This window comes from Carassius auratus, unplaced genomic scaffold, assembly GCF_003368295.1.
Source record: "Carassius auratus strain Wakin unplaced genomic scaffold, ASM336829v1 scaf_tig00217199, whole genome shotgun sequence".
Taxonomy (NCBI): Eukaryota; Metazoa; Chordata; class Actinopteri; order Cypriniformes; family Cyprinidae; genus Carassius; species Carassius auratus.
In genome coordinates, this window is record NW_020528939.1 from 1 (window position 1) to 23,568 (window position 23,568).

General features: G+C 37.2%; 1 protein-coding gene and 1 pseudogene across 1 annotated transcript; one reads left to right on the forward strand and one right to left on the reverse strand.

The window, feature by feature from the left end:
* The first annotated feature begins 3,572 nt into the window (after positions 1-3,572).
* Positions 3,573-10,507, forward strand: LOC113100235 (stAR-related lipid transfer protein 7, mitochondrial-like; annotated as a pseudogene).
* Positions 10,508-19,027: 8,520 nt separating this feature from the next.
* Positions 19,028-23,349, reverse strand: LOC113100236 (developmentally-regulated GTP-binding protein 1). The gene is made up of 9 exons (XM_026265019.1): positions 23,137-23,349; positions 22,790-22,913; positions 22,532-22,707; positions 22,285-22,354; positions 21,621-21,790; positions 20,952-21,082; positions 20,705-20,872; positions 20,270-20,392; positions 19,028-19,395 (listed from the first exon to the last, which is right to left on the reverse strand). The coding sequence occupies exons 1-9, from the start codon at positions 23,173-23,175 to the stop codon at positions 19,296-19,298; spliced, it is 1,101 nt and encodes a 366-aa protein (XP_026120804.1). The 5' UTR covers positions 23,176-23,349; the 3' UTR covers positions 19,028-19,295.
* Positions 23,350-23,568: the final 219 nt, after the last annotated feature.

Below are 23,568 nucleotides of genomic sequence, written 5' to 3' on the forward strand. Positions count from 1 at the left end.
AACTATACAATCTGGAAAAATGCAAACATCTGTAGAATACAGGCATTTTAAATATTCATTAATTACTTTACACAACATATACTCCAAAAATATTTCACTTTAAAGAATGTTTTTGAAGGCTAAATGCAGCGGAGTCAGTTTAAAATTATAGATTCGTAATTTATTTTCTCTGATATGTGAGAGTTAAAATAAGATTATATATGAAAACAGATATTCAGAATTGACAAATATCTAAATCTAGTCTGTTTCTTTAATACAGTCTATTTTTTATATAAAAAACTGATTTGTTGTCCTAAACCTATGTTTCTGATTATTAATGTGCTGTACTGTCAGATTTCAAAGGCGTTTCTTGTTTCCCGTATATGTATCCCCTGCGACTCTAGACTATTTTTCTCCAGTTCCTCTCGTGTGTTATCGGAAGTCATGGGAAAGACTGAGATGAAACTCTATGAAGGTGATGCTTCAATTCCTGCAAGCTGTGCTATAACTCCCCCATGTGGCCAAAGAAAAAAAAGGGATTTCAATTGATTATTTCTGGTATTTCTCACTTCCGCAGCATTTACAGGTTCATCTCAATAAATTAGAATGTCGTAGAAAAGTTTATTTATTTCAGTAATTCAACCCAAATTGTGAAACTCGTGTATTAAATAAATTCAATTCACACAGACTGAAGTAGTTTAAGTCTTTGTTCTTTTAATTGTGATGATTTTGGCTCACCTCAAAAACCCACCAATTCACTAATATGGCTACATGCCAAACAGCTAATCAACTCAAAAGGGTAAGCCATAAACATTCACTGGCAAAGAAGCTGGCTGTTCACAGTGCTGTATCCAAGCATGTTAACAGAAAGTTGAGTAGAAGGAAAAAGTGTGGAAGAAAAATATGCACAACCAACCAAGAGAACCTCAGCCTTATGAGGATTGTCAAGCAAAATTGATTCAAGAATTTGACTGAACCTGAAAGGAATGGACTGAGCTGGGGTCAAGGCATATAGACGTGTCAAGGAATTTGGCTACAGCTGTCGTATTCTTCTTGTTAAGCCACTTCTGAACCACATACAACGTCAGAGGGATCTTTACCTGGGCTAAGGAGAAGAAGACTGGACTGTTGCCCAGTTGGTCCAAAGTCCTCCTTTCAGATGAGAGCAAGTTTTTGTACTTCATTTGGAAATGGGTGGAGAAGCTCATATCCCAAGTTGCTTGAAGTCCAGTATTAAGTTTTCACAGTCTGTGATGATTTGGGGTGCAATTGTCATCTGCTGGTGTTGGTCCATTGTGTTTTTTGGAAAACCAAGTCAGTGCACCAGTTTACCAGGAAATCTTCTGCTGACCAGCTTTTTGGAAGATGCTGAATTAATTTTCCAGCAGGATTTGGCACCTGCCCACACTGCCAAAAGCACCAAAAGTTGGTTAAATGAGCATGGTGTTCTTGACTGGCCAGCAAAACTCACCAGACCTGAACCCCAGAGAGAATCTATAGGGTATTGACAGGATAAAAATGAGAAACAAGGGACCAAAAAATGCAGATGAGATGAAGGTCACTATCAAAGAAACCTGGGCTTCCATACCACCTCAGCAGTGCCACAAACTGACCACCTCCATGCCATGTCTAATTGAGGCAGTAATTAAAGCAAAAGGCCCTACCAAGTATAGAGTACATGCAGTAAATGAACATAGTTTCCAGAAGGCCAACAATTCACTAAAAATGTTTTTTTTTTTTTTTTTATGAAGTATTAGAATTTGTTGAGATGGTGAATTGGTGGGTTTTGTTGTATAATATGAGCCAAAATCATCACAAATGAAAGAACCATATACTTAAACTTCTTCAGTCTGTGTGCATTGAATTTATTTAATACCCGAATTTCACAATTTGAGTTGAATTATTAAAATAAATTAACTTTTCTATGGCATTCTAATTTATTGAGATGCACCTTTATGTGCTTCAGATAGGACCAATTTTGGGTTATGGGGTTAGATCTCTGCCATAGTTCTGTGCACGAAAGATCATATTTAGAATGCACAAAAGTGCATTTTGCATGCGCACAATTTGAGTTTTGGAGAAAATGTTCGTCTCGCAAAGATAAAAAGTATTTTGAGCACAGTAAATCAATTTTGCATTTAAAATAAGCATTTGGATGTGTGAAGGCCTCTTTTACCCATGCAACATATAGCTTGCTCCCTTGATGTCTGCCCTCAGTGCTCTCTAATGGCTCAGTTGCTCAACACAACCCAGATTTACAATATGCCATAATTCCAGCCAATCAGAGACGAGGATGCTAAATTCTGATTGGCTGCCTTGATGACCGATCACAACTTTCCTTGCAATACTGATGACAGCGGAAGGGGAAATACATTGCATGCATAATTCATATATAATATGCAAGTTAAAATTCTGATTATATTTTTTTCCAAGCACATTTTACCAATTCCAAACAACATCAATCTTAATGACTACTATTAATTTTGTATTTAATAACTTATAACCGATATATAATGGCTCATGAATACTGGAAGTGAAAAATGCCTTATATTCAGGTGTGCATAGTTATTAAGCAGGTTATCTTTTACAGATCTGTTGTATTATTCTCATTGTGTTATATTTCATAATGTATATTATCAAAAGAATTAACATAAGTTCATAAGAAAAGTTTTTTTTTCCATATTCCAAGCTTGCCTGCTTCACTGGTGACTTAATTTGCCTGTAACATTCATAAAAATTATGAAAATAAATGCAGGAATTATTGGATTGTTGAACTTCAAATCAGTAGGTGTTGAGGCAAGTAACGAGCTGTTTTATGGATGGCAACTAATATCATTACTGAAATCTTATTAACAATTAGTTACACTACTATGCAAAAAGTAATATTATTAATTTAACTATTTAGTAAGTAGTTACCGCCTAACACTGGGTGGGAAATTGATTGCCCATTTGAACTAATAAACACAGTAATCATTATTTGAATGAGATCAAGATAGATAGATAGATAGATAGATAGATAGATAGATAGATAGATAGATAGATAGATAGATAGATAGATAGATAGATAGATAGATAGATAGATAGATAGATAGATAGATAGATAGATAGTAAAGGCCTAACATTTTATTGAAAAATATTGACTCTATGAATTTTACAAAATATATTACTTAATAATTACTTACTTAACTATCCCTTAACTATTACATAAAAATATGACGAATAATAAAATGTGTATTTGATAATAATAAATAAATAATTAGTAGGTGTGTCCAAACTTTTGTCTGGTAGTGTACATTATATGTAGGCTATTTATGCTACTTACTTATGTTCATGGAATAAAGTGGTTCATAAAGTGCTTTGTCATTTTTAATGTTATAGTAATACGTGGTAAATATGTTTAACCTTATAGCTGTAGAGGACCTTTACCATGGGTTGACTTGAGGTGAGGCACGTAAACTTGCTGGTTGATCCAGGGTGCAGTTGATCCAATGAAGACAGACAGCCTTATTACCCTATTAGAATGAGAGGCGCATCCTCAACATAAGAGACAGCCAATAGAAACTCGTAAAATCTGAAAAGGGCGGGGCCAATAGTCACGTTGGACCCAACTCGCTCTACACTAGAGAGGTGTGAGGGGATGAAGCTAACGCAGGAGGATAACATTAAGATTCATTTAACGATAGGAATACTGAAATCAGTTTAGCTGTCATAAAATACCGGGTTTGACATACCGTTGAAAACATTCTAGTTGTTTCGTTTATTTAATCGCAGTTTACTCGCGGTCGCATGTCATTGAATGTTGGCTAGCTAACGTTACGTTCGTCAGTTGATTTGTTAAAGCAGTTTTTCGCAAATTTCGAACTGCTTGTTTATCTAGAAAATTACTGATAGCTTCTCACAATATTAGATTAGAATACAAAAAAATTTTTTTAACGCTCATGCATTTTAGTTGTCCGTTAAAACCTGTCGTTTACTATTTTGCAAGATAATCGCTAGTGCATGTCAACTTGACATTGCGTTGCACTTAGCTCAGTCAAATCAATAAATGGGAACTAATCTGTATAGTAAATCTTTGTTTTTTTAGCTAATTCAGGGCGCATTAAAGTCACTTCAAAGTCAACTCTAGAAATCATCGAGTCGTGGTTCTAGAAACAAAGATGTTCCCCTCCGTCCAGCATCGTCCCGTGTGCAGTATAGGGGCCAGAGCAGTGCGTCTGCAAAACTTCAGCACTTTTAAACAAAGTGGTGCGATAGATAGCAAATCGTGGAGTTTGTCGTGGCTGGGTGAGCGCGTGGGCCTGCTGCTGTCATGGCTCCAAAAACAGGAAGGGGAACAAACAAGCTAGCCTCCGACAAAAAGAAAGAGAGACTGTTGTCTATATTCGCCAACCACTGTAGTTTTGTGACAGGCCAAAGGCTGAGAAGGGCCTTTCAGATCGGAGAGCTGTACTCAAACCTGTACTCTGAGAGGAGCAGGTGGACACTCGTGGGACACATATGGAGACGCCTGCAGAGCAAACACGCCCCCGCCGGAAAACTGATAGCAGCATTGGCTGGGGTCTTCATGTGGGAAGACCAGAGGATTGGAGATGATGAGCTGAGAAGGTAACGTTAAGTTACTTCTCTCACTTCTGGACTGTTTATGTGGCGTTATCTGTAATTTTGGAAATAAGACACAACCATTATCTGATATTCATACTTTATTCTTCGTTTTTTTTGGCGCACTGCACCTAATCAATGCATTAGGCCTTCTCTTAACTAATCAGAATCGTCCTTGTTTTAACTATTTAGAAACGCCCCCTAGCTGTCAATCACTTTTCGCGTTCAGTTGTTATGGCATCGGATTGGCTGTTATGGCTCTAGAGGGCGTGGTTTGATGACAAGGTCCTAATTTAACTAAATGTTACATGTTTTCAACACATTTGGTATTTATTTTAGTTTCATATTTATGCATTATTGTGGTTAAAGCAACTTGTCTGTACTTGCGGTTAAGGTGTGCGTGGGAGCTGCAGGCACTGGAGTCGGCGAGAAGCCAGAATGTGACCCCAAAGACCACTGTGCATGTGGATCCAGACTGGGAGGTGGTCATGGAGAAGAAAAACTTCAGGGTTTGGAGGAGACCCATCCAGGATAGCCATCTTTTTGAATACAGAGGTGCATTTTAAGTTATAAAAACATGTATTTATTGTGTCATTACTTACTAAGAAATTATTTTTGTTTTGTCCATTTCACATGTGTCGTGAATGCAGAGCCAGTCCTAGACTTCTGGGCGCTGTCTGTGGATTCATAAAAATAAAAAAATGCCCAAATGCTCCTCAATCCCTTAACTTATTCCTTCACTGTCAACAAACACGGTGAATTAAAAAGTCAGTAGTACAAAAAAGGAAGATAATTACAAAAGATAGGGCAATTACAATAGAAAAATGGATTTACATGACGACTTCTCTCTTTACAGTGTTTGGTTCATATACAGACGTCTCCCCCCGGCAATTCTTCAATGTTCAGGTAATGAATAATTTAGTTAATATTAAACCCGCTTATTAAAGCAAGACAAAGTAAAGCTGCATGTACCGTTAAAGCTTTCATAGCCTTTCATGCAGGGTTGCCACCTTTAGTTACCTGGCTGGAGCGAGGTGTTGATGACATAGCCTGAACCAGTCTCAGGTGCCTATATGAGGTTTTGAGGATTCAACCATTGATTTTTAATTTGGTCTTAAAGTGACCAAGTCATAGATAATAAAGAAAAACAGCTCAGATGTTCTGCAGGCCTTTTGAACACATGAATAACTTAAGGAACACTTATAAGACTTAATTTGACGTTCAACAACAAATATTTGATATATAATTAAAGCATTTTTTCTTTTGCAATTGATGTTTGAAATTTAACGGCATTTGCATTGGCTTTGATGTAATGACTGTTTTACACAATGGGATTATGCATGCCACTCAATGTTTACAGAATAATGAATATAAGAGTAAAAATGTGAGGTATGTGCTAGAGAAAGCATCACTGTGGTGGCATGAGATCGAACGTGTTTTTTATGCCTAATGTGAGAGTTGGCAACCCTATTACATGTTTCAGGCATTACCTTCCTTGCACTCCATTTGCTGAAGATGTTGTATCTTAGGGCTTGTGCATGTGGTTGGTGTCTGCTGTTGGTATTTGAATGTTATATTTAGACTCTCCCAAATATTTGCCCTTAATCCAGTTGGACACAGAGTACAGAAAGAAGTGGGACGCACTGGTTATTAAATTGGACGTGGTGGACAGAGACGTCAACACCGGCACCGAGGTCATTCATTGGGCAACACATTTTCCAGTAAGCTCTGAATCAAGTTGTCCTCTGCATGCTGTCATAACATGAAAACATCCTTGTGATTTTTTTCAGTGGGCAGTGAGTGAGTCGAATTAACTGAAGTGTAATCTAGTATTAGTTGACTGAAGATTTAAAAGCCTCTAAATGTAATCTTGTATCCGTCCTGTTTCATCAGTCTGCCATGCTGGATTTATTTGCATTGTTAAAGAATTCCTTTATTAAGATGAAACCCTCTACAAACACCTTGGCAATTGAATCACCATTGGCTAGTAAATTTTTTTGTTTACTCGCCTGATATACTATATATACTATATGTGTGTGTGTGCGTTTATATTATTGTATTGCATAGATATGATAAGATAAGTTACAAAAAAATACATTTTTGATGATATTCTCATTTTATTGTGCGTGTATGTGTGTATAATACATAAATAAAACCCTAAACCATATTTTATGTATTTATTTATAAGTAAAATATATGTAGGTTCTAACAGCTATTGTACTGTATACCCAATTGCAAGGGCTTATGGATATTCACATCAGCCTTTTTTTTTAGTTAATTACTTTTAGTAATACATAATCAAATACATAAGCTTAATCTTTAAATCAACATGCCTGTTAGTATTTACTGTGTTGTTTAATAGCTGTTCTAATTTGTTGACCTTTCCTGTGCAGTATCCCATGTACTCCAGAGACTACGTCTATGTGCGCCGGTATCATGTTGACATGGAGAACAACTTAATGATCTTAATCTCCAGGTAACTGTTGTTGCTCTTTTATAGGCATTATTTAGTGATATTTTAATTAATGTCAACTGGTCGAAGCGTGTCCTTTAAATAAAGTGTGCCTTCTTTCTTTGTTCAGAGCCGTCAGACACCCCAGTATCCCAGAGACCCAGGAGTTTGTCCGAGTTCACTCTTATCAGTCCAAGATGGTCATCCGGCCACACCGGTCATTTGACGAGGTGAGAATAGGGAATCGGCTGGGTGTCAGCCTGTCTGAGGATGGTCTTAGTTTGCAGTCTTAAGCTAGTTATCTTGTCTCAACAGAATGGCTTTGATTACCTGCTGACTTACAGCGATGATCCCCAGACGGTCTTCCCTCGCTATTGCGTCAGCTGGATGGTGTCTAGTGGTGAGCCGTCTGTCTAATGCTCTCACACTTTTGTAATATATGCACTCCTCTTTGGACTTTAAAAACATAGATTGAGGCTTTTTAGTGGGTTGGGTCCTAAAATGATCATGCATTATATTGATCAAAAGTGACAGTAAAGCTATATATATATATAAAAATTCTGTCCTTTTAAACTTTCTATTTATCAGAGAGTCATGAAAAATGTGTCACAGTTTCCACAAAAATATGAAGCAGCACAACTGTATTTAAAGGGATAGTTCACCCAAAAATGGAAATTCTGTCATTAATTACAAAACCTCATGTCATTCCAAACCCTTAAATATTGATATTTCACATTGTTTGTTTCACTTGTATATGATTTTTCTATATTTGCCCCTATTTTAAGTAATTTTCCATTTATATTCCTTAGTATTTAGAAATTGAGTCATGCACAACTTTGCTTTATATGTATGTATGTATTAAGACCCACATACTGCATACATTTAAAAACATTAACATTTAATTACATGTTTATATTTATATTCATATTAATTATATATAAATATATTGAACTTATATATATTATATTGTATTTATAGTGAATCTACACTACAAATACACACACTCATAGTGAATGTGTGAGGAATGTATGTTTCTGAATATCAGCTCGTGTGTGATCACAAATGTGTTATTAAATTTATAGGAGAGTGCAAATGAAGCTGTACTCATGTTAGCATCACAGTTGGGAATTTCACAGATGAATTTGTTGAATTGTACAAGTCTTTCTTGAAATCTGCCTTTTCTGCAGCTGCTGTTTCTTGACACCTGTTCATTCAGATTTCACTTCCTCTCCCTCAGGCATGCCAGACTTCCTGGAGAAGCTTCACACCGCCGCCCTCAAAGCTAAAAACATGGACGTCGGTGTCCAGGACTACGTCAGCATCATAAAATCCACCCAACCCACCCAAGAACGACTAGCTGACAACGCTCACACCGGAGGACCGAGTCAGATCTACGCCTGAGCGTCTGGCCACAGCGATTGATGCACTGTGGTAAAATGACCCAGAACAGAGCATTTTTTGCTTATGCGATCATTCATTGAAGCCATAAAGAAATCCATTTCTTAAATTCATCTATGCCATTGATCAGTCCTGCACTAGCTGTCATACTAAGTGTTCACGTCTCATTTTGTATGCTGTTAGTTTGCTTGCTCTTTCTGTAGGGTACTGAGATGAGCCAAAATAATGGCATGTATTAATTGTAGATTCTCCTGCCAAAGCAGCTTTTCACTCCGCATTTACAGCACGATCATCAGAATCCATCATGCTGTTGAGATGCTGAAAAACAACAGAACATGTACTCGCCTAACAAGGTTCAACTACAGGAAAGCCACTTTTTTTCAGTTTATACTGTGATGAACTAACTGCTCTCGGCAGAACCAGATCAACTCACCTTCGTCCTCATTTAGCGTGTGAATGTTCACTGCCAGTAAAACCCAAACAGCCTTCACAGGATCACCAAAACTGTGTCTTATGCCGACCGCAGCATCCTCACGATCAGGCTCGGCTTCCTCCTGTGCTCTAGAGGGCTGTTTGAAGTCTAAAACATCTTTTCTACTCTGAACTCCAGCAAATAAGGACACTGGGATTTGATGTTGTAATGAAAGTGGAAGGACAGTGCACAAGTCGGCATGCAAATGCACTGCAGGATGGATTTTGTGCTAGGAATTAGGGGGTGTATTAATTATTATTAGTATTTGTTTTTTGTGAATGGGAATCCACTGTGATGGGATTGTGTGTGTGTCATACATGTTTAATGTAATACAAATTGATTGGTTCAGTCACGCTTGGCTTGTTGATGCAGATTACACTGAATGGACAACTCTTGTCCTGTTTGGTCTCCATCCCATCATATGACCTTTTTTCATACTGCTGTGTCATACACCAGTGAAGTTACAGAGACCGTAGCATGTCAGAATACTGTGGGGGGGGGGGGGGGGGGGTATTCAAATCATGCATGTTGACTTTGGTCTGTATCCGTTTCTTCTTTATGGTCTCTGCAGAGGAACAGTTGAAATGAAAGCAGATCTTTCAGATTTTATTTGGTGGATGTGTGCGTATGTATTCATCCATGACATCCAGATGTCCTCTATTTAAAATGAGGTTAGGACTTGATAATGGCATGCCACTTTTTGTGACATGATTGGTAGCTTATTTTCAAAAAACCTTATGATGCACTTGAAATGTTAATGGTCCTGAAGATGCATTTTCAGTTGATGATACTTTGATATCCATGTGAGTTTGTTTTGAAATCCGCTCTTTATTGAAGGTGTAATTAAACATCACAGTCCTATTTAATCTTGTTCCATATTAAATTATTTCCCCTTTTTATTACTTTCAGAATACCACGTAACACCATTCTGTTAAGCTTCATAAAAAGACATGGCCTTAAATGTATTTGTATATGTGTAATACCTAGATGGCACTGCCCTGTTTACATCCCATAACTCAAGTGTGTGTTTTTTGTTTTTTAGTTTTTTTCATGTTCAAAACCATTGTTCACAGTGGTCAGTCAAAATGTATTTAGAAAGGTCTTGCTAATAAGGAATATTCCAGGATTATAGATTTAATGCTGCATTGACAACATTTGTGGCATGTTGTTGATTTTGATTTTGATTTGTACCTTAGTTCTGAAAAAAAAAGGTTTTATTTTTACGAACTGAGGTACAAGTTGAAATATGTACTGTATTAATATAGCACATTCAATAATATCATCTTCCATTTCATCTAAACATCACATTGAAATCTCAGATATCCACCGGTATACTTAAAAAAAAAGGAAAAAGTGAATTTTCTTGGTGTTTGACAATACTCTGCTTATTTGAGTCTAAGCATCATTATAAAACTCAACTGCAACTTAGTGCGCTTTAAAGCATTTTCTCTTTCTAATATCAAAATTAGAAATGTTCTAATCGCAAGTGAAATAGTGTACGTATAAATGATTGAGATGCCAGAAGCATGAGCGTTTGTTTTTTGCTTCAATGTGAAAATTAACCACCGGTTTCATTAATTGGTGACAATAAAAGTAATTTGAAATAATTTGAGTCTTTTATTTATTTATTTATTTTTTTAACTTTATTTTTCACAAATGTTATTTTACAAAAATAACATAACAGCAGACCACAAAACAAAAACACAGAGCATCTAGTTTGCACACACACAATACCATTAGACTATTACACTTGATATTGCAGTGTTATAAAAAAAGAGTAATACTTGTCAATACCTAAAGGCAGAGTTTCGTTTCATATAATTGTCCCATTTTTTCCAATAATGTTTACATTTGTCCGAGGCCAACCTTATTGAGAATGTGAGTCTTTCCATTTCGCGAATGTCTGTAATGATCTGGAACCAGTCTGTTTTGGAGGGAACATCTTCACACAGCCATTTGCGTGTTATGGCTTTCTTTGCACCAGCTAATAGTATTGACAGAAGATACTTCTCTGATTTTGTTAACTCTTGAGGTAGATTACCTAAATAGACTATTGTGAAATTGCATAGCAAGTCCAGTCCAGTTATGCTTTTTATTTCTTTTACCACCATTGACCAGAAGGGTATAGTTTTGGTACAGCTCCAAAAAACATGAAAATGGTTTGCTTTGATGTCACTGCAGTTTCTCCAACACACTGCTTTGTCTGGATCTTTACATTGTTTTGTCTTAACATATGGTGAAATAAAGAAACGTACAATGTTTTTCCATATAAACTTCCTCCAAGTACCAGAAGATGATGTATTCATGGCAGTCTTACATATGTTCAAACAATCATCTTCAGAAATTAATATATCTGCTTCTTTTTCCCATGTTTATATATGTGGTTGAGAGGTTTCTTGTAGCTTGTAAACATGTATATACCTTTGATATTTGTTTCTTAGGGGCATTACCTTTGCAAGCTTCCACCAGAAGTTTAACCAGTCCTACTTCTTCCATAAAATTTATATTTTTGTCATAATAGTGCCTCAGCTATAGATATCGGAACAAATCATGTTTTTGTAAATTATATGTCTCTGAAAGTTGTGAGTAGCTTTTAAGAACCTTCTTATCTGAAAGAGCCCAATATCCCGTGATGCCTTTTTGAGACCAATGCACAAAACCACAATCTGTCTTTGAAGGTAAAAACTCAGAATCATAGGCTGGCCATCTTAAACATCTGGCACTCCTCTCAGTGTTGCTGTTTTTTAGTATTTGAATCCAAATTTCTATTGGTACTGTTATCCAGGAAGGTAGCAATTGTGAATTTAAATGTTTATTAAGAAGAGGTTTATCACCGAGCATGGACTGTAGGGGGGTGTCAAAATATGACTGATCTATTTCCTTCCATTTAGCCTCGCATGTTGGGTCACTCCAGCCTATCAGTACTCGCAGCTGTGCTGCTTTATAGTAATCTTCCAAACATGGCACAGCCAATCCGCCTTTCTCCTTTTGCAACTGTAATGTTTGGAACTTTATTCTTGGTTTTTGTTTTGCCCAGATAAAATGTGACATCATTCTATTCCACTCATAAAATTGTTTGGGTGGTATCTGAATTGGCAGTGCCAGGAACAAATAGAGAATCCTTGGTAACACATTCATTTTGATACTATCAATCCTTTTATACATTGGCAACAGAGACCACCGCTGTATATCAGCTTTAATATTTGAGGTCAATATAGCATAATTTTCCTCAAACAATCTAGAAAGATCTTTTGGAATTTGAATTCCTAAATATTTTATTTTGTTATTTTTCCAGTTGAATTCTGACAATTTTTTTATATCTATGGATGGGTGATAGTTAAATGAGATAATCTGAGTTTTTTGCAAATTTAATTTGTATCCTGAATAGGTACCAAATTCTTTAAGTAAGGACAAGAAGTTGGGTAAACTCACTTTAGGGTTAGATAATGTTAAGAGGATATCATCAGCATACAAGCATGCTTTATGTTCCGAGTCTCCGATAATACCTGAGATGTTTTTACATTCTCTGATTGCTTGAGCAAGAGGTTCAATAAAGAGAGCAAAAAACATCGCACTAAGGGGACAGCCCTGTCGACAGCCTCTTTCTAAATTCACTGTGTCAGAAAGGTCCCCATTTATTTTAATTCTGGCAGATGGCGAGTCATACAAAGATCTTATACATCCAATAATTTTACTATTAAATCCAAATCTGTTTAAAACTAGGTATAAATATTCCCAACCAACAGAATCAAAGGCTTTTTCAGCATCAAGACTAACGGCTATTGATTCTTTATTTTTCATTTTATCAAAAAGATGGAGGGCCCGCCTTACATTATCATGAGTTTGTCGGTTCTGTACAAATCCAGATTGATCTGTGTCTGTTAGTTCAGCGACAATTGATTCAAGCCTCTTGGCTAATATTGTTGCAAATATACGGTAATCAATGTTTAAAACCGATATTGGCCTATACGAACCACATTCAATTTTGTCTTTGCCTGGTTTGTGTATAACTGATATCACCGCCCATTTCCAGGATGGTGGTATTTCTCCTCCTGTTAAGATGTGGTTAAAACAATTTTTAAGTTGGGGAATAATTAAAAGTCGGAAATGTTTACCACTCTGCGGGGTAACCATCCTCACCTGCCATTTTGTTTACCTTCAATTTAGAAATTGTTCTACTAATTTCCTTCTCTGTTATTAATTGATTTAACCTTTCGTTCTGTTCTGTTCCTATTGATGGTAGGTCAAGCGAGGACAGAAAACGGTTTGTAGCTTTTTGATCCAATGGGTATGGTTGGGTATATAGTTGCCTATAGAAAGCTCCAAAAGAATTTTGTATGTCTTTCAAATTATAGTGTATGTTGTCATCCTGAGGGTTTTTCACTTTGTGTATAAATCTATCAGCCTGCTGTTAATGCAATCTCCAAGCAAGAAGTTTCTTAGCTTTGGGACCATTTTCATAGTAATTTTGCTTCATAATTTTGGTTTTCTTTTCTATTTGATCCTCATAGGCCCTGTTTAAAGTTTGCTTTATTTCTAATAATTTCTGAGTCTTGTTTCATTTTTATTAATGTATGCATCAAAGATTGTGACCTTCAAAAACAGGTCAGTAAATCTGATGTTTTAATAGTTTTTAATCATTATATACAGCCACGACTGGGAACAACAGAATAAAGGATAAGTCCAATAACATATTTCATAGAATGTATTTACTTAATAGTCTACAGTAGTCAACATTTAAAGTGAATCAGAAAAGTTAATCAAAGCTATTCAAGAACGCATTTTGGTTTTAGGACAATTTTGTTGAATGGTTTTGATCCACTTCAAATGTGGACTATTGTAGATATGTATTATTAATGGTGTTTGCTAAGTAGTATATTCATATTGAAGGTTAATGATCTAAATAAGCTGCTAACCTAAATTACAGCAAAGCCTCGGTTACACCCTAGAATCGTGTAGGCGATGCATGTTACTGTTGTTCCTGTTCAATATGCATATCACACCCAGACCACTGATTGCAGTATGTAGCCTACAGGTGAAATATATATTATGTTACTCATGAGTGTACTGTACTTCAATTGCAGTGCGTTTTCATTGGCTGGACTTCTGCAGCATTTATTGATTGATTAAATTCATAGTTAGAAATACGTTCATCCATTTTATAGTTGCTTTATGCATCTTTTTAAACTGCTCAGTGAATCAGTTTCAAGTGTTCAGAATATATTCATAAGGTGCTTTAAATAATTCTAAAATGTGAATTGGTCTCGTGAAAAGGTAAAATCTCCAAAGATTCGATAAATAAAATGTTTGTGCACAGGCAAACGGATGACAATATCCAAGAAGAGTCCATTACTTTGAAAATGACTGGAGCTGAGCAGTGCAACCTAACATGACCTCTGACGGTAAAACGGAGTGGTTCATTCATCTAGAGACTGACTGTAAGTGGTGCTCTGCAGTGAGCTCCACCCATCATCATGACCTCCCGACTGCATCTAAGATTGCATTTACTCGAGCATGGCTTACATTACTAAAGTCTTTTTGTCTTACAGTCAGATATTTATGTTTCAGTGAAAACGGTGGCTGGTGTGCACAATTTGTCCACATTTTATGATAAATGAGGATGTAACTGGACTTGGACGTTTTTCGTAACTTATTTTTATGCCAATTGTAAAAAATAAACAGATTTTTTTAAACTCCAACTCTGTGTGGATTGGGCGCTATGCTGGGGGTTGGATAAATGTCTCCCTTCTATGTTTATGGTGGTTACGGCTTTCTTTATATATCAATAGGGTATATGAGTACATTAAAAGGACCTGAAGAAATAGGTCAAGCTATGCCATCAGCTTGGCTGAGGAAGTGCGGCTTGGCAACAGAACACTATTTTGACCACAGTGTCATTATTTCCATTTCTTGTTGCCCTCATTTTTCTTACTGTAATGATCATGTCAGACTCAAACAAACAAAACATCACAATGCGTTTTATTCTCTTTAAAATATTCTTGTTTGGGACAAGAAATGTACACTTCAACAGACTGTTGCACAAGGTCTAATTCTTCAGATTGAGGATCTAATAAGAAAAGAACTGTAAGAAGAAAAACCTGGTAGAGAGTGCACACAAGTCTCCAAAGTGCTTGGCACAACCATGGACAGAAAGGGAACTGCATGGTTAGATCAAGCACAATGGTGTCCTGGGCAGTCGTAAAGTCAGCAGAAACTTGTTCAAGTTGTGGATCAGTCACAAAAGACAGGACGGAACCGTCCATGTACATTAAAATCCTGTTTAAAATCATGCAGAATACAAAATGAGGGTCATCTGGGAAGAGGTTCAAGGCTCCAATTGTACGTAAGGTGGATCAACAAAGTCAGAGATCACTAGAAAATTTTAAAAGACCATCAAAAGATCTAGGTGTCATCGAGACTCTTCTTCAGCCAGCCTTAGGTGTTGTACCTATTCTCAAAAACACGGTATTCAGGTTTCCAAAATCTTTCCAAAATTGCTGGAAATCGAGAAGGGCAGTATCATAGAGGTTGGTGCAGGTGATTACAGAGAGTGACATAATGGGAGATGGTCGAAAAAGGTGTTTGTGATAGACTGCAATGAAGTATGTCTGCAAATGTAAAAAAAGAAAAAGAGATTAGTCATAGGTCACGTTCTCACTGCAGAGATTCGCAGGCACCGCCCTTCCTGCGCAAAAACTGCGACAAACCCCACCCTCGCCGAAAATGTTACCCCTCCCCAGTACCTATGCCTGCTGACCAGTCGCCAAAACTGTCAATTTTTTAAAATTTCAGTCAAATAATGAAGTGGAACTCAAGAGAACTCCAAATGGGGGTTAACAAACGAGAGTGGATTGGTAATCAAATGAGTTTGCTGTCATTCAATTGTTTGGGGGTTTACAAAAAATCTATAGAAACAGAGTTTGTCAAAGCAATGGTTGTCTTGTTAAGGGACATCAGTAGCTTCTTGACTTGCTCAAATAGATTGCTCTATGGGCAAATAAGAATAAACCACCAATGTAATTTTCTTTCACAGTCAATATCCCACAACATCATAGCCAATGCCTTCTATCCGACAACATCTGGACCTTAGGGCCAATTCTTAACTTGTTCCTGCAAAACCTCTTGTGGCAACACTTCCCAAGATATCCCAGAGTGTCTCTTCCAAAAACCTGCCTAGATTCTGCTCATCCATCTGGGTGGTAATCATATTACCCCATACTTGCCATGCCCCATGGGACATTTTAGTGGGAATGGGAAGGAAGGGTGCGCTAATCAACTCTAAAGGTCGGACAACTGAACCACTTAGCATGATGAAATGGGAAGAAACAAATATTATTAAGGATGATGTTGGAGATGGTGGTAGAGAATGAAAGATGAGGATCAGAAAGAACAATTCGTAACATATGAAGGGACAGTGGCATAGTCTATATTCTTCGACCAGTTGATCAGTTCCCTCTTGAATCCATCCTTTTGAGCATCTTACAAATTTGGAGCAAATACTACATCTTACCTAGTTCATTCAGTAGTAGCGTATTTTGTCCCCCTCTTGCACAACACTCTTGGAAAATATGTTACCTTGACGGAGATTTGTCCAAAAGGCGCAAAAGAAATAGAGTGCAGTGAAACTGTTTTAAGGAGTACTGTGAGAAGAAAAGAAGAAGGGTTAAGACAAAAATCAACTTGTGCAATTAGGACTCTTACCTCAATCTTGAAGAGGACCATCTACAAGAGGTCTAGTAGAGGACCTTCCAACAGGTTCATCCAGGGATGGATGTCCTCATGGCAAATCTTCAGACCAAGACCAATGCCTCTCACTTCCTTGGTGACTAAGTTCATCTGAGAGAGCTGCTGTTCTGAGCTGGGTGTCTGGACTGGACCTGTTTGCCGAACTGAAGGCAAACTGTCCAGGATGTCTCTCCTCCAACACCCCCATACTCCGCCCCTACCTCCGCCCCGTGAGGGGGGCGGGGGTCGCACAATATCACCCAGGATAGGTGGTTTGCTGAAGAGGAGTTGGGCGGTGTGGGCCAGGGTACGTGTCATTGGGAGGGGGTAGAGGGTCCAGTTCCGCAATTCATAAATATTAATACAGAGTCCTCCCTCTTGAGGAGGGGGCAAATTCTTTAATTTTGTTAGAGGGGGAAGCGCTTTATTCACTTAATGGCTTTTATTAGTGCCCAGACTTCAACTCTTTCATTAGCTAAAGTGCTGCTATAATTTACAGGGGAAAGTGCAGCAGAGGAAGATGGGTGGGGGAAGGGCGGAGCTTGATGGGTGAGCGCTGGCTCCTCTTCCATAGGCATACGTCCCTACCACCTTAAAAAACGTCTCAGATCAATGCTTGAACCTGCCTCCAATTCATCCCCAAGAACCCAATAACCCCACCAGAAGAAATTAATAACAGACTTTAAGCTTTTGCTGATGCTGTGCTTTGAATTCTCATTGATAACTTTCTGCATCTTTCAGTTATGCTTTCTTCGAGAAAATTATTTATTGCATTGTGCACATGAGCTTTTGCTTTGTGAACAGGGTCCATAATTTTGAATAAGAATAGACTTTTTTTTCCCAAAAACACCAAAGTACCCAGTACATCGCCTAGATGTCATTTCAACTGATTTATTTGAAAAACGGCTTGGCACTGCCACAGCTGCTGAAAAGTAGACTTGCCCATTAACCAAAAAGAAATTAGTGTGAAAAATATATAAAGTAATCACTTATTTTAGGGTTTCAATAGCTTCTGACAAAAAATGTTCCATGTTTGGTTTCTTGAAGTCATTTACAGAAGAATTTACAAAGAGATTGTCACATGATTAATTACGGTTCAATAAACTGTGCAACACAGCTTGAAATACGTATATCCACTATACTATTTTTTTAACATTCCAAATATTCCAGGTTTGAAAAATTGTAGTTTAAAAATTCTAAATGTAAAGGTTTTCCATTACTGTGGGAAATGAATTTTCTCAAGGTACTTACGAACTAGATTTTTTTTTTTTCACTAATTGTAGTGTTCTTATATCAACTCAAGTGTAAAGGCTTTTTGGCTGATTAACCTTTGGGGTAGCTTGCACCCATTGCACATTCATAATGTCAAATGTCCCTAGTGAGTGGGGCAGTTTAAGGGTATGAGTGCTTCTGACTGGCTGTGTATCATTCCTTGTCAGATTCATCCGCTAAGTGGCCTGGTTATCCTGAGTGATTGATTGTCTTAGAGGGGGAGGGTATAATATCCAGCCACTAGACTACTGGATTAAACCATGTGAAGTACTGGGTCCAGTTTTTCAAAATGTTTAATCCAGATAAAATTGATCCGGATTTAGTAATCCTTTTTTTGCGATTCGTGATCACGTAATCCATCTTACTTTTGGAGAAAGTTTTTTAAAGCAGCATCGGATTGGATCAATCTGATCCGGATAGGAACTTTTCAGGATCACCAAATCTGGATAGCCAGTGCTCAAACAGCATAGGAAATCACAATGTAGAACTATAGATATGTAAAGAGCAACAAGTAGAATAGCCAGTGTGGGGTCAATATAAGTTTGTTTTTATTTGAAATGAAAACCCACACATTTAAAAAAAAAAAAAAAAAGCAAACAAGAAAAGCTGAATACGTTAAAGCCTACCTAATCACTGTAGCCTGACGGATGAACAAATAAAATTAAAACCTTATGAATAAATAGGATATCTTGGAAGATATTTCATGATCCAAATATAGTATTATTTGATACATTTTTAAAGTTTATTACATTTTGGCCATGAAATCCATGCTGAATCCACCCTTCTGATGGGATCAGTTTAATCCAGATTTTTTGAAAAAAAGTTCTAAAAAAAAAAAAGTTATAAAAAAACCCAAACTAAAGGTTTGATCCGGATCAAAACCAAGATTGGATTACGTGATTTAATCCGATTATGTAATCCGTTTTTTCTTTTGAAAAACACATTTTCAAGATTTGATCCAATCCGTTATCCAAAATCCTACTGGATTACTTTTGAAAAACCGGGCCCTGGTTACTCACGGACTAGATATCTCAGTTAATTTTGTTCATCAGTTAACCAACGCTAACAATTCAACAAAAAGACCTTGTCAAATGTTTTGATCAAGCATCAGCGTCACATTTAGACATCAATGGGTTTGTATATTAGGTTTTTATTGAAGTTTACTTTGTTTTGCAGCCCACAGATGCACTTAATCTATAACTGTATAACTTCATTCAAGACATTGTAATGCCAATTCAAGCATGAGGAGACATTTAATATGCTGAATGAATCGGTGATATTTACAATCAAAATTAAAAATGAATAAACAACAATAGTGCCATGGGAACCTCCGGGGCATTTACAAATGTCTTGTTGTTTCTTATGTGAAGTGTAATGATCATGTAATCATAAGTTCTTCTATTTCTTGACCAGCTGGATTACATCCTCATCTTCTAGCACATGGTCTTTGCCGACTTTCTGCGGGTTATGCTTCACTGACGACCCCCACACCAATGCACTGCAGAGAGAAGAGAGAGAAGATGCTAGGCACGTTTCCACACAGGAGTATTGTGCAAAAGATTTACATACATCACTTAAATTCACTATTTACCGACAAGGCTTTTAGACAATCTGACAGAGGAGGCGAGTTGCACAATTAACCACAATAACTTTAGTGTTTCAGCATAAACTAGTTACCCTAATACTATTTTTTTAAAGGCATCTTAAATTTGACAGTGTTGACTAAATATCTGTTACTTTACAAATCAGTGTTAATGTTTAGTAAAACTACTGAAAATAATTTTAACAGAAATAACTTAAAATGCAAATATCAGACAAAACCTTGAATGGATATAATAGAAATTATGACAGTAATTACTTGGTAATTTAGTTATTAAATAACTAAGTTCAAGTAATAAAACTAAACAGAAACATGAAACTAGAAAACCACATAAAATTACAAGAACAATTAGACAATTTAAAATATTAATAGTATAAAAACATATGAATGCTACTGAGGCAAGTGTTATAAAAAGACTAAAATACATAAGAGACTAAACTCAAGGACAAATCTAAAAGAAATATCTAATATCAATATATCAGCATAAGAGAGATGCAATTTCAACGTTTTTTTTTTTTTAATTAAGGCTTCACAGGCTGAATTTAGGAGCACAGCCTTTTCAAAAGAAGTGAATAACACACTGTACACTCACACTGTAACCTTGGAAGTGAGTTTAGAAGTTTAGTGAGTGTACTGCGCTCATGTGAGTAATAAAGATAACTAGCGCTTCAGTTAGATCAGAGCCTTTTGCTATCAGGAACTTAAATCAGATCTTGTTCTCAACACAAATGAACAATGACGTAGTCTCCTTGAATGTTTTGAAGTCACTTACTATTTCAATTCTTTAATGAGGTTTTTGTGAATCTTTAGGCAGAAGTCCTCAACGGCTGTCTTCCCATCTGGAAGTACGACAGGTGCGGTGTAATCAGGAAGCTGTCCTTTCGGCTTCGTGTAGCTGTGAATCACCAGTCAAGAGATATATGACACATTCTGCTGTGGCTTTATGATACATAGTGCATATTTAAACTTCTGAAGACAGAACATTATGATATATTAAGGTACATTACGTTTCTGTAAGCTTCACACAGGAGACATTTTCACTCAAAGTGACTTTTCAGTATACACTGTTTATGGCAAATCACTTGTTGTTGTTTTTTTATTACATTCCTGAAAGCTCTTCCAGAAAGTATGCAACTTAATCATGCCAATCATTGGTCAAATTCTAAGCTTGCCATCCCAGAATGCATTGCAGGAACATGTGACTCACATGCGCACTAGATGCAGGTAGTCCCAGATCTTTTCCAACAGGTCGTCAAAGTTCCAGCGGTGGTGAGCTGAGATTGGCACGCAGTGAGGGATTTTGTAGATAACATCCAGCTCCTCGATGGAGATCTGGTCGATTTTGTTGAGTACATAAATGCAGGGGATGTAAACCCTAGAGAGGGGAGTAAGAACCGTGTGAATAATCTCTTCTAAATGGGAATGACTGAGTATGGATGTGAAGATGCTCCTACCGGTTTCCCTCCACAACGTCAATGAGGTCATCAGCTGTAGAGTCGCTTCGTAGGGTTATATCAGCGTTGTGGATCTTATACTCGGAAAGAATGCTTTTCACAGTCTCAGCGTCCAGCTCACTTTGAGCACACTAAAACAAAAGCGTGATGACAGCTGTAAACATGACTGATCTGATTGATGACACTAAATGAAAACTAACACTCTACTGCGAGCCTAAGATTGAAATAAAATGGGTTGGTAACAAAGAAAGTCAAATCTGACCTGCTGTTCCATGTGAGCTTCAAATTTCAATATAAATATTCTAAAGAGATTTAGCATTTACTTTAATATTAAACATTAATTATTGAATTAAGATAGGAACAAAGTCTACTAAATTCTGCAAATTAGTAGTTAGTGCTGAAATAATGTAAATTATAATAAACTGCATTAATAGAAATACGTCATAGAAATAAAGTCACTAAATTAAAAAATATTCCAATAAATGAACACCTCTTTGATTAATTTTAAATGAATAGTGTTACATTTCTATGTTCACACACCTCCAATAGCCTAAACCATATTTTTACATTTTGTGTGTATTTATTTTACTCAAGAAAAGTGACCCCAAACTTTAACAAAGATTTTAAAAAATGTTTGCAATAGAAGGTAAAAGCACTCTGAAATCGTACGGTTGCGGTGAAGTTGATTCCACCCTTGTCTTTCTTCTTGAAGCCAATATTTGGTGGTTGCTTGTTGAGCCGGATGCCAAAACCTTCCAACTCGTGCTCAATGAGCTTCTTGTGTCCGAGAGGCTTCAGGACGTCTAAGACGATCAGGATGAGGTTACAAGTGCGAGCAACTGTTGGAAGGAGGCGAGGTCAGGGAGAATGAATGTGATTGGTAAGCACACTTAAAAACAGGCAAGAGTGCTACAAACATCTTTCAATGAGAGTCTGCAAGGAATAGCTGCTGAAAAAAAATATTTGCTGACAATTTACTAACCCTCAGGACAACAAGATTTCTTCATTACAACAGATTTGGATAAAGTATTTTAGCCAGGAACAATAGATGGAAGTAAGCATCGCCTTAATAATGGATTTGTTTCTAACAAATAAGCAGCTGTTCACTTTACAAGACATTCACTGATTGTCTGGAGCGGTGTGGATTACTTATAGATTAATGTGATGTTTTTAATCAGCTGTTTAGACTCTCATTCTGATGACAACCATTATTCACTGCAATGGAAAACTTTCTCCAAATCTTTTCTGATGAAGAAACAATACCATCATCTTGGATTGCCTGAGAGGGTGAACAAATGTTCATTTTTGGATGAAATATTCCTTAAGTAGTTACCAGCAATGACTTGTCGTCCTCTTCCCTTGCCATCTTTCGCCCCCTCGATGATACCTGGGAGATCCAGAAGCTAATAAAACAAATATGAATCATGAAATTAAAAATTGTTGCCTCATTCGCCAAAACTGCAAAGTGTTGCAAACCCACATTTCAGGATGTTTCAGGCAGCAGAAAAGGCGCTCAACAACCCATTTTGGCAGAAAACACTGCATTCAGTACAAATACTTGGCATGGTAGAAAATTTCACCTGAATCTTGGCTCCTTTATAGCGGATCACTCCCGGTACAGTTGTCAGTGTGGTGAACTCGTAGGCAGCAACCTCAGAGTACACGCCAGCCAGGTTACTCAGAAGAGTGGATTTACCCACTGACGGGAAGCCCACGAATCCTATTCGTGCGTCACCGGTTTTTGCCACATCAAAACCTGCAGGAAAAACAGGTTGAGAAAAGAAGCTCCAGAGGGGAGACATTGCCGTATCTGTGTGTGATGATGGTGCGGTACCCACCCTCTCCAGTGCCTCCTCCGCTGCCTCCTTTAGGAGTGATGAGCTCTCTCCTCAGTTTGGCTAATTTAGCCTTCAGCAAACCCAGATGATGAGCTGTGGCCTTATTCTTCTGAGTACGAGCCATCTGCAGGACACAGACCATTCACAAAACTGCATATTTACTATAACAATGTCAAAACAACAATTGATTTTTTCAGCTTTTATTATGATGTAAGATTTAAAAGCTCAGTTTATTGAATCTCAAGCTAATTTCTGAAATCCAGCTGGGTTGACTGTTGAATGGCCTTGGGGCTAAAGTGCTAACGGCTAACGTTAGTTTTCATATATTAGCATTCATGCCAACCCACCTCGTTCTCGATGTCGGCTATTTTAGCGAGTAAACTCATTTTGGCGTTGGTCCTTTCGAAAACGTCACTTGAAAAATAAAAAGTTTGTTGTTTAATCGGTTATACAGCTTTGTTGGCTCAAAAGCACACCGTTATCATGCTGTGGCATAAGTTCACGCCACGCTCACCGCTCAGTCCTCGCGATGTTTGCCTCTTCCTGTGTCTGACGAAGGGGCTCCGTCTACTGGTAAGGAGTAAATACTTACAGTTCTTCTTTTCCTGATGTATCGGAATATCCAGCTTAAATGTCAAAACAGACGGATACTGAAAAGGTTTTCTGATAAATAAAAAATTGTCTTTGTCAAAAAGGCTCCGTTGCTGCATTCACGTGCATTGTGAAGCTCGACATGTCACGCATTCAAGTAGGAAACATTTGTATTGTGAACAATAAAC